This window comes from Rhipicephalus sanguineus, chromosome 8, assembly GCF_013339695.2.
Source record: "Rhipicephalus sanguineus isolate Rsan-2018 chromosome 8, BIME_Rsan_1.4, whole genome shotgun sequence".
NCBI classification, from domain to species: domain Eukaryota; kingdom Metazoa; phylum Arthropoda; class Arachnida; order Ixodida; family Ixodidae; genus Rhipicephalus; species Rhipicephalus sanguineus.
In genome coordinates, this window is record NC_051183.1 from 24,104,445 (window position 1) to 24,125,207 (window position 20,763).

The 20,763-nt window shown below is 48.0% G+C and overlaps 1 protein-coding gene across 2 annotated transcripts in view; it reads left to right on the plus strand.

The window, feature by feature from the left end:
- The window catches only part of LOC119401560 (serine/threonine-protein phosphatase 2A 56 kDa regulatory subunit epsilon isoform), a 67,639-nt gene that overhangs the window by 36,328 nt on the left and 10,548 nt on the right, over positions 1–20,763 (plus strand). Inside the window, exons 6-9 of one of the 2 annotated variants that reach the window (XM_037668459.2) lie at positions 7,392–7,445; positions 14,396–14,473; positions 16,368–16,487; positions 17,007–17,236. In XM_037668459.2, coding sequence (XP_037524387.1) covers positions 7,392–7,445; positions 14,396–14,473; positions 16,368–16,487; positions 17,007–17,236 — 482 coding nt within the window. The remainder of the gene's footprint in view (positions 1–7,391; positions 7,446–14,395; positions 14,474–16,367; positions 16,488–17,006; positions 17,237–20,763) is intronic. The other variant, XM_037668460.2, reaches the window with a different exon arrangement.

The window sequence follows — 20,763 nt, forward strand, 5'->3', positions numbered from 1 at the left end:
GCTACCGCGGCGGCCATCCCCCCGTCCACTTTATAGTGTATATGTGTGCATTTAAACGTGGGAGCGTCAGTCAGCGCCGCCAGTAGCCATGACGGCGAGTGTGGAACACTCTTTTTCTGCCTTGTTGGCGTCACGTAGCACGTGAACTTATTACGAGCTGGCAGCTGACCAATAATCCCTCGCATACAACCGAAAGCATCAAGTCTGCCAGAACGAGACCCTCGCTATGAATGAAGGAAAGAAGTGTTAATTTCAAGGGCTCGTTTTCTTTGTTATACACAATATTAATGAGAACTAACAGACAATAATGCCAAGGAAAGTATAGGGGATGTTTTTAGTAATAAATGTAAGGTAATTGTGAAGAAAGAAAGTGGACGAAAAGATAGCTTGCCGCGGGCAGGGACCGAACCTGCGACCTTCGAATAACGCGTCCGATGCTCTACCAACTGAGCTACCGCGGCGGCCATCCCCCCGTCCACTTTATAGTGTATATGTGTGCATTTAAACGTGGGAGCGTCAGTCAGCGCCGCCAGTAGCCATGACGGCGAGTGTGGAACACTCTTTTTCTGCCTTGTTGGCGTCACGTAGCACGTGAACTTATTACGAGCTGGCAGCTGACCAATAATCCCTCGCATACAACCGAAAGCATCAAGTCTGCCAGAACGAGACCCTCGCTATGAATGAAGGAAAGAAGTGTTAATTTCAAGGGCTCGTTTTCTTTGTTATACACAATATTAATGAGAACTAACAGACAATAATGCCAAGGAAAGTATAGGGGATGTTTTTAGTAATAAATGTAAGGTAATTGTGAAGAAAGAAAAGTGGACGAAAAGATAGCTTGCCGCGGGCAGGGACCGAACCTGCGACCTTCGAATAACGCGTCCGATGCTCTACCAACTGAGCTACCGCGGCGGCCATCCCCCCGTCCACTTTATAGTGTATATGTGTGCATTTAAACGTGGGAGCGTCAGTCAGCGCCGCCAGTAGCCATGACGGCGAGTGTGGAACACTCTTTTTCTGCCTTGTTGGCGTCACGTAGCACGTGAACTTATTACGAGCTGGCAGCTGACCGCGTTATTCGAAGGTCGCAGGTTCGGTCCCTGCCCGCGGCAAGCTATCTTTTCGTCCACTTTTCTTTCTTCACAATTACCTTACATTTATTACTAAAAACATCCCCTATACTTTCCTTGGCATTATTGTCTGTTAGTTCTCATTAATATTGTGTATAACAAAGAAAACGAGCCCTTGAAATTAACACTTCTTTCCTTCATAAAAAAAGGAGTATATTATGGACCCCAGTTGTGAAGGCCTCGTGTTGTGATATCATAGAAAAAGGGAGTATATTATAGCCCCTATTCGGGGAGTTCTGGTGGTGTGTTGCGATGCCATAAAAAAAGTGAGTATATTACAGCCCCCATTCGGGGAGCTCTGGTGGCGTGTTACGGTACCATTGAAAAAGGGAGTAGATTAAGCTATAGTTGGATACAACTTAACAAGTCCGCAGAGGCCCCGCCCAGACGATGGAAGCACAGAAGCCGATCGCCTCCGCGACTAAAGAAATAGTCCCGCTTATGCACTTTGCAATGTTTGCTGAAGGTGGCGTCACCGGCCGTCCGGCTCATGACTTCGGCCTGGAGTGTGCGCCCATTGGTGCAGGCTTGTGTGCATTTGCCTTTGAGGAGGAAATGCCGCGGGCTTCTTAATTTGTATCCAACTATAGAGTTCTTATTCTCCAAAATAATAAAAGGGCTCCCTTGTCTTAAACAGGGCGCTCCAGCTAGCTTGCGCCAAGTGTACTTATTTTCCCACACTCTAAGTAAAGCTGCAAAAAATTAAACAGGTCAGTTATCTTAGCATAGATGAAGTAATCAGACTTTGCTGAACAAGTGTTACAACTTTTCTATCAATGATTCTTCGCTAGAGTTACTATTTTAAAGGTTAATTAAGCAATCTCCTCTTCTGATTAAGCAATCATCCCCTGTGCCATTATTCCTCATTATGCAGAGAAGCGTGGTACCCTCTACACATCTGTAAGGCATTATGTGCACTTTGTGCCATGGCTGATGACCATGAAGAATTATGGCCGACGGCTTTGTAATGGATATTGACCATTAAACGACCCACTCGTTACGCAATTAGCATTGTGTGACACCTGGCTGTTATATTACCGTATTTACTCGAATGTAACGCGACCACGATTGTAACGCGAGGGGTGACTTTTCAGTGCAGAAAAAAAAGAACACGAATGTAACGTGAGTAAAGCGGGGGGAAAAAAGTACCTTTATTTGCTGCACATGGTAGTGGCAAAGACATCCCAGTTTCTAAATATAAAGCGAGTTTTGTTCATTCGTCGCTTTCATCGCCATCATCGCCGGTGGTTGAGCCCGCTTTGTCACTTTCTTCCTCCTAGATGAGGTCATCCTCAGTGCCATCCATATAGTTCGATATACAGCACTTTTTAAACGCGCGAACTATCATGTCGTGCGGCAGGCCGTACCAAGCGGCGGACACCGTTCGGCAATCTTCGCGGCGCTAGGTCGCTTTATCCTACCTGTAGGTGTCAAAGCCCGATCTTCTCGCATCCATTCTTTGTACAGCTGCCGCATTGTATCCTTAAATGGTTTGTTCAGGCAGACATCTAATGGCTGCAGCACGGACGTCATACCTCCGGGAATAACAGCGAGCTGCGTCTGAGTTTCCCGCATCAGCTTCTTCACTTCGGCCGTCAGGTGACCGCGAAATGAGTCGAGAACTAGGATGGAGGCGGGGTGGAGGAGCGCACCTGGCCGTCGGCACCACACAGTCTTGACCCAGTCAAGCATAAGCGGAGTGTCCATCCAACCTTTTTCTTGGCAGCGGACAATCACATCCCTGGGGAACAGCTCCTTTGGGATGGTTTTGCGCCAGAAAATGATGTATGGCGGCAACTTGCGCCCATCCGCCAAGCAGGCTAGCATCACGGTTAGCCGCGTCTTCTCGTTGCCTGTTGTCCTTATGCAAACTTGGGGGGCACCTGTTTCGCTGACAGTCCTTGACATAGGCATGTCCAAGAAAACGGGAGTCTGGTCCGCGTTGCCAATGTGCCCCAACGGCATTTGCGACGAGCGGCGCAGGTCGAGCACATAGCGCTGAAACTCCACTAGCTTCGCATCGCAATCTGCTGGTAGCTTCTGCCTTATCGACGTTGTTTGCCGGACGGAAAATCCATTTCTTCGCATGACCTTTTGTGCCCATCCACGTGAAGCCTTAAAGTTCTCCCGCGGGATCCCCATCTCTCGAGCTACGTCTCGGGCTTTCCACTGAATCAGCTCAACGTTGATCCCCAATAGGCGATTTCGCTGCTCAATCACAAACTCCGCCACTTTTTTTTCGAGTTCTGTCTGACGGCCACAACGAGGTCCACGGAAGCTTTTACGGCCGGGCTCACTCTTGAAGAGCGCTTCACGTTGGAGCCTCCACCCACGGATAGTAGATTCCGCCACATCTAACCGTCGAGCCGCGGCTTAGTTCCAGATTTCCTCAGCCATCAGTATTGCACTTCTCTTAAAGCGGGCATCGTACTGAACTCGTCGCGCTGCCATTTGCTCGAGCCGAAGTCGCGGAAGCACAAAGGAAATGAACCGCCCGCAAAACACGTCGCGAACAATAGCATTGGATTGGATTGGATTCGATGTTGCCAGCGTGCATATGTTGCCAGCACAAGGTTGAAAGATCGCTAGGTTTGTCGTAGCCATTTTAAGGAACCAGTGGGGCGGCACCGCCAAGGCACGATTTGAGGTGCTTCGATTATAACGCGGACCCCCAAATCACTTCAGAGAGATTTTGAAAAAAACTTGCGTTACATTCGAGTAAATACGGTACTCTTCTGCCATGCTACAGTGCAGACCACTTATAACGTAACCGCATATAGTGCAGGACCGGTTATAATGCGGTCTTTTTCGACTCCCGTTTACCCTCCCATAGAACCGCATGTATACGCATACCGCTTATTGTGCAGTCCCCCAAGATGAAATACCGTTTATAATGCGGTTGCGGGAAAATATTTCTGACAAACGCGGTAACGAGTGCGGTTCTCAAAGGAGGTACGCCGCTGGGGAGGGAGCGACGAGGTCGTTACGAAGGGCGAGGGCACGCACAGTGAACGAACGAGGGGCGGAGGGAGGAAAAAGACCGCGGCAGCGCTGTGCGGGCTCGCCGAGTGGGGAAGGATGGTGGTTGCCTAGGCGACGGAGTAGCCTTTGCACCGGCGGCGGCAAGGCTCCGCGGCCGCTTGCCGGCAGCGCGTTCCGCGTGGAACGTACGATCGCGTCCTCATCAAGTGCGCTTTAAAGTAAGTTTCCTGTCGGGAAAAGCGTCGTCGTTATCACACTTGCTACAGATATCGCGTTTGCTACCTCGTCCGCAAATTGAAAAGTTTTGCGGCCTTATGACGCGAGCTTTCGCCTTTTCTGCCAGTGCGCGGACTTAAAAGAGCTTGGCGGGCTTTTGTCGCCGTTGATCTCCCGGCCGCGAACACAAACTTCGTATTACGCGCGCTGTTCTTGGGTTAGTGCTTGAGTGCGATCTTTTCGACGTCCGATCTTCATGTTGTCTTAGACAAACTTTCCGCGACAACATGCTGAACCGCAGGTTAGGCCTAATCAGCGTTGGTTGCTTTTCGGTAGCGGTCGCGGGCGATACAAGTTGCGGTTTGGTGCGGAATCAACAAAACTTTTTGCACTTGAAGGGAAGGGCTGCACTTAAAGGGAAGGGAATCAAAACGAGGGCACGGTTGGCACATGCAACTCTCGAATGGTGGTTCCGGATTCGATTGCAATGTCTTGGACATCGCGTGCGCGCCCGTGAAATCGAACGATCGGTAGCGCTCGATCAGCACGTGAAATTTCGGTCGCGATTCTACATGGTTTCTGTGCAATGCGCACACCTCGAGGTGGCCTGAAACGTAGTCGCGGCGAATTTCCGCGATGGCACTTTGTTTTGTTTGCTTTTTTCCCCCGTGTTCATTTCGTTGGCAATGCGGGTCTTTGGCGGTTAATTTTTGAACATTTTTTTTTCGGAGATTTAAGTGGTTGTAAGCGCCCCAAATCGCATATGTCGATTATCGGACACGCGAGGCTACATGCTGAACACGTTTTGCGCAAGTGCAGCCTTTGAATAAGGTTGTTTTGGTTATAGTGCGGTACCGCTTATAGTGCGGATATTCGCGACTCCGGCGACTTACGTTATAAGCGGTCTATACTGTATACAGTAGAACCCCGCTGTTACGTTCCTTTATGATGCGTTTTCCCGGCTGTTATGTCGTTTTCTGCCGGTCCTGGCACAGCTCCCATAGAGTACAATGTATTGGGAACCCCACTGTTACGTCGTAACTGTGGGACCGTTCCCGTATGATACGTCGCAAAGTGCGCTCCGAGCCGACCGAGTGAGTACCGAAGAGAGCGGCAGTGGTGACTTTTCACGTAGCTTGGCCTGGTTTGACCGTAACATTAGCTGCATGAGAGGCGCAAGCGACAGGTACTTTCGGTTGACACAAACAAAAGCATAGCCTTCGAGATCTGTATTGCAAAGATGGCGTCTATGACGTAATTGCTCGCGAAAGCAAGGCCTTCGAGATTGGCACTTACTTATGACAAAAGCGTAGCCTTTGAGATTTGTATTGCAAAGATGGCGTCTTATGACGTAATTACTTGCGAAAGCAAGGCCTTCGAGATAGGCATTTACTTCTGCCATCGCGTTGGCGTTTATTTCTCGGAGGAGTTCGAGCTGGTTGGAGTTACGTGGTTGTGCGCGCGGTTCGCGGTTGGATTCGCCGCACTGGTCGTGCTTGCGTGTGCTTAGTTCTTTCACGCCGACAGTTGTTGGTGCTAAAAAAAATCGCATACGTTGATTACATTTCTGTGGATGACCCCGTCCCCAGCTCCGCGTTTCTATCCGTCGACTAGACCTTGGCTGAGTGCGCCAATGTGTGCACCAGTCACGAAATTTAGGAGATGGTGGAGCTGCTTTCGGGGGTACTTCTACTTTCGCAAGGTGTTCGACCGTTTACTACAAGCCACGGTGGTCCGACACTATGCCAATGGTCCTACTGTATCGCTCGGAGACGCCGACGCAACCGGCGACAATCTCGCGAAGGTATCGCCATAAGCGATCGCTTGTCAGGTGCCGGCCGTGGTGGCACTAGATTTATGAAAAGGATGTGAGACTGCAGGTGCTAGAAAAACTTCTCGTGCTGCTCGGACATGAGTAAAAGCACCAGGCAACGTTGCATGGTTTTTTCACGCGTAAGCATTGAAATAAAATTCTGTACCACTAAATATTTTGTCGTTTTTCCTGTTTTTTGCCTCTTGCGTTTCCCGTCTCTTACATTTATGTCCTACGGTCCCTTCAAAAACGTATCAGCGGGGTTCTACTGTATTACATATGTTAACCATATATGCCCAGTGTCCTACACATAGGACGCTTCTTTGATGCACTCTAACAGCGCTATTTCTTCAGCTGATGACTAGCGCCACCTACAGCACATAAAGCAGGCCTTATTCTCAACGTGTGCAAGCCTAGACATTGTTTACTTTTCATGCTGCCACGTGCCGACTGCTTTCTCCGGGCAAACGCGTGCTTTGCGTGAAAGACGTCACGGAGAGGAAGAAGTGCAATGTCAGTGTGCACGTGAAATGTTTCAAGGCTTACCAAACCCGCACATAGCACCCCTAATGCCCAGTGTCCTATATCTATAGGGCGGCTTGAAAAACAGTGTTGCGTTTACATGGCAGTAAATAAAGAAGCTGTGCTTTCTTTTGAGGGTAGAAGTACACTTTTTGTGAAAAAAAAAAATATTTTGTCATTTTTTCTGAGTTTTGGCATATATGGGTTAATGCGATTTCTTGCCTGACATGACACCTGTATAAGGTCTTTTTGTGAAGGAGTTTCACACACTGGCATTACTCTGTGGTAGAATACTCGTCTGCCATGCAGAGGGCCCGGGCTCAAATCCCGTCCGATCCTGGATATTTTTTTTTCTAATTTCATTTTTTCTTATTTCGTGCAATAGTGGTGGTGGTGGCGACGGTGGACAGATACAGCACCGAAAATGGCTGTTGTTGTGATCTCATAGCAGCTTTCGCTGTAAAAAACTTATGGCCATACGATAGTTGTGTGGCTCCTGCAAATTTTGACATTTAGTTGGCTGTCATTTAAGTCTTGGGTCATCAATCGGTGGCGGTGCATAAAGCTCTTTTAGTTTTCACTACCTTTTTGTGTCTTTTGTAGTTCAAGAAGCGTCCTTTCACAGTATGATATACGGCGTATTCAGAATGTAATTATTGTCATTGTAGTTTGCCGTGCATATAGATGAATCTGGCACGTTGGCTGATGTCTCTTTTTTCAACTTGCAGCTGGCGTACTGTGTGGTTCAATTTCTCGAAAAAGACGCTACGCTTACAGAACAAGTGAGTACAAAATTTCTGTATTTGTTTTTGCATTGTAGCATATTCTTGACACAAGCCCCACGCTGTCTTATCTAAGGAGAAACGTGGGTCTTGAAAATTGTTTTTATTAGTTGGGCTAACTGAATGAAATTTAATACACTTATTCACTTTTTTTCTGCGTATTCCAAATCTTCAAATAGATTTTTGTTATCTGCATTAGAACAAAAGATGTGCAATTTCTGAGAGCATATTTCGTACGGTACTTTTTGGCAACTTTGCTTTGTCAAACACAAAAACAAAATATGTGGCAAGATTGCCAGAGAGCTCGTCTAGCCGATGATGCTAATTTGATTGTTTCTTCGAACTTCGAATGTAAAATAAACAGATGCAAATATGAGTGAAAAATTTTTGCTTCATACACTTTACACTTACCGAGAATTATCATTTGGTAAACAACATTATAATGAAATAAATAGCATCATCGGCTAGCTTTTGTGTTTGACGAAAGGAAGTTGCCAAAAATCCCCGTAAGGATTGTGCTAGAAAACGTTTTAGAACTAGCATATCTTTTGTTCTAATGCAGCTATTAAAAATCTACTCAGAGATTTGGAATCTGCAGAAAAAACTGAATAAGTGTATTAAATTTCATTCCGTTCATCCAACTATTAAAAACACACTTATCAAGACCCACATCTCCCCTTAAATCATCACAGTCTAAACATGTTTGAAATACTTCTCAAAAAGCCTCGGGTAGTCTTAATAGCTCACCGCTAGTGCTTCTCTCAAAGCCCGTACATTGCTCGACGACGCCGAAGCGCTCAACTTGATTGTGCCATAGTCTGTTGTGGACGCACTACTTTGCAGCATAACAAAAGACTGGCAGTGGGTACGCCTGGCTGCGACATTTTGCGATCGCACTGTGGCGATCTCGGAGGCCCTGCCTACTGGTTTACCTTGAACACTGGTTCTCATTAAATTCCATCGCATACGTGGCTGTGTAGTGGTACGGCGGACCATGTTGTCGTTTTCTCTGCATGTTAGGCGTGTATTGCATATACAGTAATACCTCGTTAACTCGAAGTAGTAAAAACCAGAAAAAATTTCGAGATAAGCAGATTTTCGAGATAAGCAAAGTTGGGCAAACTCCATTGAGAAGTTCAGTTTTATCTAGAAACGTTATCCCTACTGACCAGTTTCTTAACAGGAGCGCCTAACTGGCTCTTTGTAAAGGTTATGAACAAAAATAGTGACATACAGTATTAACCAGCTGTGTTTTTCGGCACTGCCTTTTTATTTAGTGCAGAGAGACTGACTAAGGCTGGTCTGCCTCTCAGTAACACTTGCACCTAGCAAAGCTTTCTCGAGTTGCTTAACACATCGCATGTGCCGATCATCCCCGCCGCTGCACTCAAATTTATTTCGCGTCAAGCGAAGCATGTTTCTTGTTTCGGCGGATGTCGTCACCCCTCGAGTAGCTGCGTCGATGCTGCCGCGATCACTGTGCGTGACGCCACGTTGTTTGGCTTAAGAAAATGGTCAAACCAGCCGATGTTGCAGGCTAGATCAGTTTAGCCCACCGCTAAGTCCAGAGAATCGGCCTTATCTGTCGATGTGACTGGAAGGGGCTCCTCTCGCACGATGCCACACATTTAGCGCCGTTTTGACGTCCGGAAACTTCGAGCCTCGAATCCGTTTCTTTGATTAGGGCTACCTTTCTTTGCAGCATCAGTGACTTGCTTTGCTTTGGTGGCGTTATCCTCACCACATCGCACGGCCGACGAAAATATCCGCGCGACGTGCCTTGCGTAAATAAAATGCTGAAATCCCATCTCTGACGGTAAACAAAACGTGTACGACCCGAGCTAGTTGGCAGGGCCTGCTTATGTGGACGTCTATAGCGTCACATGACGTGACACAGGGTTGCTCGACAAAGTTGGTATGCCGCTAGGTTCCGACTTTACTTTCGGGAACAGTGTCTACTTCGTCGTAAACGCGGCAGCCTCGCGCGAACCTTGTGAAACGTATGACATTTTGCCGCTAGTGTTTTGTGAAACGGTTCCACGGCGAAGTTTTGGTTCCATTCTCAGTCGAGATTTCGAGATAACCGAAAGTGGGCACGGAAATACTTCGAGATAAAGGGCAATAAATACATTGCACCTATGGGGAATTGTTCGGTACTGCGGAAAACTTCGACTTAGCCGATTTTTCGAGATATGCGAGTTCGAGTTAACGAGGTATTACTGTACACCCTGTTAGGTGTACATTGCAGTAGTCATGGGTGTAATGACATAACGGACGTAACGAAGTTATTCTGGCTCCCCCTTAGACTTGTAATAACGAGGCTCTTGAATGCTAGAGCAGTGAGAAAAACACACTTTTTTGAGGCAATATGTTTTCTGAAACCTAAGCTGTTCTTTTCATTGCCATAAACCATACCCATAGGTGCATGGTGTATCGTATGTGATATGCAATAACATGGCAGAATTTGAGGGGAAAATGAAGGCTTGGAAAGGTGAACATTCTTTAACACAGGTTGTCACTAGAGCCAGCGTTTCGACAAGTAGTCTTGTCTTCTTCAAGGTCGAAACGCTGGCTCTAGCAACACCCTGTGTATCAAGAATATTCATCGCACAATAACATAGGATCACAATATTATATCATAAAATTCTTTTTCAAAACTGCGGCAATGTGGCCTAAGAAAATGCTTGCCCGATTTTTGTTTTGTTTTTTCTTTTTCACTAGGAAAAATGAAAGTTCATGCTGTACGGGGTTAACTTGATGCCTCGGGTAATGCACAACTAACCCTAGCTTATATGCGTTGAAAGAACCCAAGTGGTGAAGATTGTTCCTAGACGGCGCCACAGTGCTGTAATGTCGCCTTTGCTGACGTCCTTGTTCTCTGTCTGCTGTTTTTCTCTCTGCAATGTCGCTCGAGCCAGAGATTTGCATGCCTGCCAACTCTCCAGATTTGTGTGGAGACTCGTGAACTTTGAGCAATTCTGACTGTTGTACGGACGGGACCATAATAGGTCTTCCGAAAAACATCCCTAACCCCACCATGAAACAAAAAAAAAACGAAGGACAGCGGCTTTGAAATTTTTTGGCCTTGTTCTACGATGTGTGGAACGCTTTTTAGGTCCATTTTGCTGTAGTACACTGGTGTCATAATAATAATAGTAATAATAATAATAATAATAATAAGTTTATTTGCCATCTTTGTGAAATACAGATGAGGGGATTGTAGAAAAAAAGCTGTCCCCGGACAGCTTGACTAGCCTACAACCCTTTGTATTTGGCAGTGAGGCAATATCACACATAAACTCACATATACAGTAATCCCTCGTTAACTCGAAGCCGTAAAATCCAGGGAAAATTTCGAGATAAGCGGTATTTCGAGTTAAGCAAAACGCCGAAAATGTTTGCCCAGGTCACTGTAAAAGAAAAGCCAGTGCTGCCAGGAAAAGCTCCACTGCACGAGACGGCAACCGTAGTAAAGCACAAGAATTCAGAGCGAAAAAAAAAATTTATTACCGAGGACCAAAAAACTGCGTGATGCTCGCCTGTTTCGCGTTCGCGTTCGGTCCCAGAAAGGCGTTCTCCAGTTGCTCAACACATCGCATGAGCCGTTGGTCGCCACCGCTGCATTCGACCTTGTTGCGGAGCAAGCGCAGCACGTTACGTGTTTCTGTCGTCGTAAGCACTTCTCGGGGCTCTTCCTCGTCTGCATGGTCTTCTGCGTCGTTCACGGCCATCTCAACGATATCGGCGTCCGACAGCATTCCGGTAACGGGGACGTCCGCCTCGTAGAGCGCATACTCCTCAAAGGCCATCTCGCCGTCTTCAGTATCGTTCACGCAGCCAGTTGCCTTGCGCACTTCATTGCACAGCTCATCACAGCCGCTGAATTCTGCGCCAATGTCTTCTTCGATCGATTCGGGGGCGCGAGAAAACCCTGCATGTGCGAAGCAGTTAGCAATCGCCAGCGGGCGTAGTTGGCGCCAGGCTTCGGCCATCAGATTGATTGCACCCAGCAGATCGATTTCATACTTTTTCCCATTGTCGTATGACAGCAGAATTCGGTGCAGCAGGCTCTTCCTATAATACTTGCGGGCAATCTCAATGACTCCCTGATCCATTGGCTGGAGAACGGACGTCATGTTCGCCGGCAGGAACTCCAGCCTAACAGCCGCCAAGTTGTCGATTTTTCCGTGACCGGGGCAGTTATCCACAACAAACAACACTTTCCGACCGTCCTTTGCCATCTTCCGGTCAAGCGCACGGACATGCTCTTCGAAAAGCGCCGCCGTCATCCAGGCCGTTTTATTGGCGCGGTATGTCACATCCCTCGGGAGCCGTGCATTTCGGAAACACCTGGGATTAAGCGACTTGCCAATAATGAGGAGGGGCAGCTTTTCATCGCCGGTAGCGTTGGCACCAAAAAGAATGGTTATCCTGTTTTTGCGTTGCTTAGCGCCCGAGCACGCTTCGCCTTTTGGTGTGTATGTGCGGTTAGGCAGCATTTTGTAAAAGAGAGCGGCTTCGTCGAGGTTAAAAATGTCCTTGTCCGCGTACTCCTTTTGCAGCTCGGCGAGGCGTAGGTTGCGCCATGCGTCTGCAGCCTGTTCGTCGACAATGCCGCTTTCGCCGTGGATAGGCTTCGATGACACGTTATTTCGCTTCTTAAACCGCTCGAACCAGCCATTGCTGCAGCTGAAGTCCGCGTGACCCATCTGCAGTGCCAAAGCGTCTGCTTTTTCCATCATCATTTGGGTTGTCACGGGAAGATTGGCTGCTCGAACGTTTTGGAGCCACAACAGAAGTGCTGATTCGACGTCCGGGAATTTGGACGCTCGAACGCGCTTCCGTTTGCTTGAGAAGCTTTGCTCGAAGCCTTCCAAAACCTTTTGTTTGTTCTTGAGCACTGTCGAGAGGGTTGACAAAGGGATGCCGAATTCCTTGGCGATGCACGACTTGCTTCGACCTGCCTTTTCTACTTCCTTGATTAGCTCGACTTTTCTCTCCAACGTCAGAGATTTGCACTGCTTTGGGCGGGACATCGTGGTCGATATTGGGAAGCGTTCGTTGCACACACCACTCACTACTCAGCAAAACTGAACTCAAGATGCGTCGTGCGCAGATCGCGGGGAAAACAAAGAATACCAGCTCGCACATGCAAGGGTTAGGTTGCGTACTGACTGGCCCACGCTTGCACACGCCGCCCACGGCGCATAAGTCGCGCGCAGGTGCGCACATGTGATCACTCCCACGGTTGCTTGACAAGGCTGATAGGAAACGGCTGCGTCCGCGGGAATTTCAAATTCGGCCTTCACGACCGCGTTCGGCACGTATAGTAAGAGCTAAGCGTTCGCATGGAGCCCTCGTTTCCTGTTGGGAGTGGACTTTGCCTTCGGCCCTCCCGGTCAAGATTTCGAGATATCCGCTGTTCCCTCCGGAAAACGTTTCGAGATAAGAGGGGGCAAATACATAGCACCTATGGGAGGTTAATGCACGGCGAAAAAAAGTTTCGACTTAACCGAGATTTCGAGATAAGCGAGTTCGAGTTAACGAGGGTTTACTGTATATGTACATACACTCTTACATTATTATACAAACACAAAGCCACACACACGCGCATATATACATGGGCATACTAGTGCTTTAACATATTTCAACTCACACTTTCATCTTAAAAGGCAACGAAATCAAAGATGTCAAAACATTGCAACCTGAATCTATGTAGAAACCACATACATCCTTTTAAGTACTTTGAAGGAGGCCGTAAAAAGATCAAACTGTATTGATGTGCAAAAGTGTACCATTAACAATGTCACGCAGGCATTTTTGACTGCAATCAAGGCCTGTCCGTACCGGGTTTATTGATTGTGATCAACAATGGTCGCTGCTACACAGTGCAAACAAATCCGGATCGAGTTTGGCGTAAAAGTAAACCAAATCGTGATCTGGCTCCTCGCGATCTGGCTCCTCGCGATCTGGGACCTTGTGATCTGGGACCTCGCGATCTGGCTCCCGATCTGGCTCCCAGATCGCGAGGCAGCATCTCACCCTGAGCAAGCCTAATCCCGATCGGTCGTTATGGCGATAAAAAGTGCCCGCGTGACACCGGTATAAGACTGGGAAGGGCTGGTAGCTGTCATGGCACACAGCACAGTTTGTTCTCACACGCGTGCAATTGTGAGTACTATTACGGTCGCTGCCGTCTAGAAAATTTACTGGCAATCTCGCAGAGTTGTGTGTCACATTTCTATGGCCCTGAGAAACGGTAAATAAATACGTACGTGAGTGTTATTTTCTTGCACCCACCCTCTTGAGGCTCGTTTGTTCACACCGGCAACTAGCAACGGTCGCGCGACTAGCAAAGTCAAATGCAAAGCGACTGGTGGCAAATGGCCACAAATGACTGTGTTGGTCGCAATGCGACTACTTTGGCTCAGTCGCTCGCTGCTCGATTTTTCAGTCGCGCGACTGCAGTCGCAACGCTCTGAGCCAATCACGTGCGCAGAAAGAAGACATCAGCTTATATTACGGGGCAATGGCAATGCAAGCTATATACGAGCAGACGTGAATTCTATGTGGCGACATATATCAGTCGCATGCAGGTGGAAATATCCGTCGCTTTGAGTCTCGTTTTGACTGCCAGTTGCAAACTGGTCGCGTGACCGGTGCTAAGCCGCAGGTGTGAATGAACCTTTACCTCCGCTCTACGAATCTCCCGAATTTCGAAGTTGCTGGGTTGGCAGGTATGGATTTGTACTCTCCCGAAGTGGGAGCTTTGCTTTCCGTTCCTCACTATCTGTGCCTCTTCTCTCTCTTTCAGCTTTGGTGGTTTGTCGCGCTTGTGTTGTCGCGTGCTCACGCTCCCTTCCAGGCTAAGTGCGTTGCCTGCCTCGTGTGATTCTTCTTAGCATGTCTCTACCAGTGAACTTTGATTGACACCTGCTCCCTATAAAAAGGGCCCGCTCCCTTCTGTTCCCATGCAGGTCATGAAGGGATTACTAAAGTTCTGGCCCAAGACTTGCAGTCAAAAAGAGGTGGGTACACTTTTTTTTTTTTTTTTTCACTCGTCGCAGTGAGTACTACAGTAGAACCACGTTGATACATTCCCGTTTCGTGTGATTTCCCGCTGCCAATGTTCGCGATATCGTTATCAAGCAAAACTGCAATGTTTCAGTGAATTGGGACTGTACGTTTTCCTGGATAGTGCGTTTTTGCCCGCGTTTTCAAAAAAGAAAAAAACGTATGAACAGGGTTCTGCTGTACTTTGTTCAGCAACTAAGCACTAGGCTGCGGATGTGACTCTCAGCTGCAGTGTGGACATCCCACTTATTACAGAAGAAATTAATGCTCATGCCGAGTAAACAATTCGTTAATTTGACCCTTATTAACTAATGTCGTTAAAGTCTGGTCAGCCAGGACAATCCTCTGTGCACACCGACCATGGTGCACCGCTTAATACAAAACTGTGAATGTACATCCAACCAAAACCAAGTGAAATAGTTTGTGTTGCCATTTTCGTTAACGGGAACTGTATAGCGGTGACAGGAATGTGTTCTAGGAATGTGCTTTTGTGTCTACCACTGCACGTGACAGTGTTTTTGCGACGTGCCGTTTGTACTGCATAGTTGCCATCCACGGTTGTGTCGATGTAGTAATTGTTTGCTTCTTTTCTTGAAAGACTTTGTAACCCCGGCACTGTTTTTTTCTGTACACTAATCCAGCTAAGAGAAAATGCCGATAGATGATAGACTAGCTGCCTATGTACAGACGGGTCCACTGTTAAAGGGAACACTTGCGTTTCGGGTATGTCCGGATTTCGCTCTCCTACAAAAGCATAATGGCTTAGATTTGCATAACGCTACTGGTGGTTTACAGTTTCAAACCTTTATGATAGACTAGTAACGTGCACGAACAATCTTTCCGTATCCACTAGCCGCTAGGGGGCCAACAAAATGAAAGTTGCTCATTTGAGTGTTTCCTTTAACAGTGGACCATACTGTACATGCTGAGGGAATTGTGGAAGTTGACTTCCCATGCAGTGATAATAGGTTGATGTGTCATTAGTACACTTCCACCAATGAAGTGTGTATGCAGTAGTCATGTTTGCCCATTATGCTGCCACTCTGAAGCCGTTCACAAGGAATTCCGTTGAAACGCACCATGCGTGCAGTCAGCCAGTGTGCAGTGCTGTTTTGCAGCCAACCAGAAGAAAGCAAGTGTCCTTCATGCACCTTGTCTCATCAACGAGTGGCGCTTGCATCGCTGCATTCGGGCCATCTCTTGATGCAGCTAAAGCCACAGGCCTCCACTCCCCACCATAATGTGTCGTACGATAGAGCTGAACACCAGACACGAGAGCTTTGCGGAAAAGAAATGCCAGGGAAAGCGTACATCCGAGGACAAATTTTTTTTTAGTGTTTCCAGAATATTGAGTAAATCAAGAAGGACATCATCACAGTTTAAAAAGCTTCTATAACATACTCAGTATTTCTGAAATACCCCATTTATTAGTTCTCTTCCTGCGGTAGAGGTCTTCCTTGGGGGCTGCTGTAATCTGAGAACATTGTTTTGTTTGTCAGTTTTCATTGTATTGCAATTATGCAGCTGCTTTTATGCCTTGACCTAAAGTAAATCGGGCTGATCAAGTGCGTACACATCCCACCAAGCTTCTATGCTGTGGGTATAAACTGTTCAAGTGGATGCTACTTCCCCCTACGCGTTTCTTTTGCTGTTTGTGGGATTTGTAGCAATTTTCAAGTTGGAACCTATTGTACTGACGAACGCAGCGATGCAATTTGGGATGGTGAACAGTGCGGTAGTGTGCTTGCTCCCTTTGCCACATTTTTTTCCAGGCAGCTTTCTAATTGTTTCTAGCGATAAGGTCTCCATTCAATCCACTCTCTACGCACGACCATGCTTTGCTTACAGGTAATGTTTCTCGGGGAAATAGAAGAGATCCTCGACGTGATAGAGCCAACGCAATTTGCCAAGATTCAGGAACCCCTCTTCAAGCAAATAGCCAAGTGTGTGTGTAGCCCACACTTTCAGGTGAGTGCTCTACTCTTCCCCCCTTCTCTTTCACTTTCTGTGGGCCGCGTTATGCTTAAAAACTATCCGCAGGCATCATAACCATGCTGTCTCAGTGGAGACATGCTGCAGTAATCTTAGTGGTTACAGTGGCCACTGTGGCCGTGTTTCGATGGAGGCAGAAAGCAAGGGATAGTGCACTGTGCGATGTCGATGCACGTAAGAGAAGCCCAGATGGTCGAAATCGTTCTCCACTGCGGTGTCTTGCATAGCCCGAGTCGCATTAGGACGATAAACCCCATTGACCACCAGCCAGTAATCTTTGTAGAGGTGAGGTTCAATGTTCGGCATTCTACATTTTATTTAATATTAAACGTGACTTTAAAGATGGCGTTTCAGCTTGCTGCATAACTGCACGAAATGAAACTTCATTGCAAATAAGACAGCGAGGTGACAGAAAAATTAATGTATACTATTATCAGCGGATTGTATGAATATGCTAGGGGATCCTGTGCAACTTTCTCTGTCTACTGCCACCAGGTGGCAGAGCGGGCGCTGTACTTCTGGAACAACGAGTACATCCTGAGCCTGATTGAGGAGAACAACCAGGTGGTGATGCCGCTCATGTTCCCCGCACTGTACCGCATCTCCAAGGAGCACTGGAACCAGACCATCGTGGCGCTCGTCTACAATGTGCTCAAGACCTTCATGGAGATGAACACCAAGCTGTTCGATGAGCTCACGTCTGCTTACAAGTCTGAGCGGCAGAGGTCAGTGCTCTCTTCCCACAGCCGCTGGCACCATTGCACCTGTTGTGGCTGTAGTTTCATGTGGTGTTGCATGTCGCAACAATGGTGGTGTGCAGTAGTGTTCTGTGGTTGTCCTGGGGTGGAACCTTGTACAGTCAACCACAAAAGTTTATGGACCACGTGAGCGCGTGCCAAACTGCCTGTCCGCACCACCTAGTGGTGCGCCACCTACAGTCGACCACAGCACTGGCCTGGAAATGGGTCTTGTTATTCGTTGGCATATCAATTTTCTACTGCCGCGCAGTGAACTGTTTGTTGTTTTCGCGCAAAGTGCTTATCTGCAGTATGACTCTCACACTTCTACTTTGATAGCAGACTCGCAGGTGTCACAGCATACCTTGAATGGTGTGCCCTTGTGTAGATACAGTAAAATCTCGGTCATACGAACCCACCTGATACAAATTTCGGTCTGATACGAGTTTGTAAAATTCCCCGGCCAAATCTCATTGTGTCCAGTTGGCCAAAAGTCTGAGTTCCGAACACTTCTCCGCATCGCGACAGATAGTATGAACTGTGCTACCGAAACCGTCCAGCAGCTGCCTTGAGTAGCATGCTCCAGAAGCTTTGGAAGTATGCATGTGCAGCCAGCGCACGCACACGTCAGAAGTGTGGTTTTCGTCTGCTGCAACCGCCGTGGACGAAACCACGGTCGTTATTGGCGCGATCGTGTATGGCGACAACGAAACTCCGAAAATGTATGCGCATCCAATGCTCACCAAGTCAAAGCGATGCTGCTTCCTGCAACCGCGGCGGACAAAATCACGGAAAACGTGATCATAGATAGCAATGAACGACGTAGTTTAGAAGGCACGTGCGAAGCCAACGCACATGGATTGAAAACAGTCCCGTTTGCCTCATCTGCATCGCGCGAAACTGCGATTGCTGTTGATCTGATCATTGATAGCAACTACACGCTCCAAAGGTACGCGGCTAACGCTCAGATTAAAGGCAATGAAATCGTAAAAAGGCGTGAAGCGTTTTGGCGTTCCTGTCGTTTTTCGCTTATGACTATGGCGGAGCGGAGTTTGGCACTTAATTTTCAGTTGGCATCACGCGAACCTTTGACTCGCATGTTCACGGCAGCCAGCTGCGTCATCCCTTATCGGTCCGTTCGCGTGTGTCGCAGAAAGACTTGCGGGAGTTATTTAGACGGAAATAAATGTTTTGTTGTGTTTATCGCGGTTTAGAAATGGATTTTGCTAGTTGTATTGCGATTATTGCGAGTCTCAGCTGGCTTTTGCCGTCGCCGTCGCCGCGGTCATGCACCATATATGTATATGTGTGTGTATATATATTTAATATATATGTAGAAGCCTCAAAGAAAAATAATTCAGAAATACTTTCCGATGCTTGATATCAAACGGCCGACCTCTTGTTCCGCAGCGCACGGCGTTAGACGGCTACACCACAAAGAGTACCGTCTTTCAGCATGCTAACGGCAAGCTATTCATATACATCATATACTTCAGCGTGCTTTCTTACTCACCAGCGAGAGGGTGCAAAGTGCACGAGAGGTGTGCTTTAAAGGTCATCGCTCCGCACGTAGTGTAGTGCGCGCATGCCTCGTGGAGGGATCTTGTGCTTTCACCGCGATGTCCGCGTTGAAGTTACAAAGCGTGCAAAGGTCACTTCACTTGCTGCAGCGGCCGCGTTTGCGATACGAGCACGCTGTTCAAATAGAAATACAGTTAAACACTGATATATCGAACTCGAAGGGGATCGTGAATTAGTTCGATATATGAAAAATTCGATATAAGAAAATACAGGTCCCGAGACCTTACCGGTGGCGGACGATCACCTACAATCGGCGCATTCAAGAATGACAACCAATTCCACACACACGATGCAACAGAATCTGTATCTTCGAAATGAAGTTGAAGACGCTGGCTTCTGTCTTATTGAGGCTGTCCAGGTTCGACAGCCCGGTTCCCTCCATGTCACCACAACAACGGCGAATCAAGCCGAACGCTGCTGCTACTTCAGCGGCAGAGTACACGCGTGCAGCCGCCGCCTCGTCCTGACGATCTTCGTTGCCACTTGAGCTGTCGGCCTGGGCATCCTGGGTCCCTGCGACCGCAGCTACAATGTCCTCGTCAGCGAGGCTCGCAACAGCCTGAACATTGCAGTCCGCTTCCACGAAATCGTCCGCAGACACTTTGGGCTGTACGGCAGCCGTGAAGAGGGACGACAACTTGTGAAACGCGTCGTCTATGCGCTTGTCGTCGCAGTCTTCACCGGTTTCCGCAAGTTCCGCCGTCACGAAGCCCGCCTTCCGGAAACAGTTGGCCACAGTGTCCGTCTTCATGTCTTGCCAGGTGCCTGTCATAGAGTGCCTGTTCAAGAACCAGGCAGAGAGTGCCTGTTCTACTTTCCTGTGGGCAGGAGCGCGCACACGACAGCCTCCCGACGTTCACTGCTCAGCGTGCTCCGTGATATCCTGATGTCATCCGCCACCGCTGAACTTTTTTCACCCGCCTCAACGCGCTGTATGGCTTTCAACTTCGTCGCAAAGTCAAGGTTCCTGCGCTTCTTGATGCTGGCCATTGCTACACTAGAAGTCGAAAATTCAAGCAGTCTGCAGCGCCTTTGCACAGCTTGCACAGCACGCACACAAAAGAGGAACGCGGTGGTATGCGACAACTACAGAAATGGACTCCGCCAACAAAGTGCTCGCAATCTGTTGCGATGGCGGCGATGGCTACCCAGGCGCCCGGGCTACCTGCGAGGGCAGCAGCGATGTGTGGAAGGCGCGAGCTGTGGTTGACTGAGCAAATACGAAAGGCGCGGGCTGTGGTTGGCTGATCAAAACTCACAAAACACAAAAAAAAAAAGGCGAAAGGAATAAGCCGCCGGCTCCTTCGTTCCTCTTCTAAAAAAAAAAAGGTGAAAGGAGGAGGTCGCCGGCTACTTCGTTCCTGTTCTCCGAGCCGACGGTAATGCGGAGAAAGCACGAGAAAGAGAGAGAGGAAAAAAAAAAAGAAAAAAAAAGCTGTTCCGCAAGTTGGAGAATGCGCCCAACAGGAGTACAGTCGGAGCCCTCTTGCCCTCACGTTTCTCGAGCGTATCGGGTGTCGGCAGAGGCACGGTGCCGCGAAGGTCGCAGGGCGCAGCGAGTGCCGACGCGCGCCTTCCAGCTCGCGTGGTGTTCGATATATCCGATGGCGAGTAAAAATGCCGTTCGATATAAATGTGCGAATTTCTATACTTTTACAGCGGATTTTCAAGGGGATAATTTACGAGTTCGATATAGCCGAAAATTCGATATTTGTGGGTTTGATATATCTGTGTTCGACTGTAAGTAACAACTGTGACACTTGATAGTTCGCGCTCGCCCTGTGTGTGTTCTTTTCATGCCTCCTTTGTGCTTGAGCGATGTGCTGGAAATTTCGAGGTGCTTTCTGTTCTTCGTGTTACATTCCAATTTGTTGCTATCGCATTCATTGCTTCCCTGTTGCGGCGAAACTGTGACTTCTTTTTGGGGATACGAA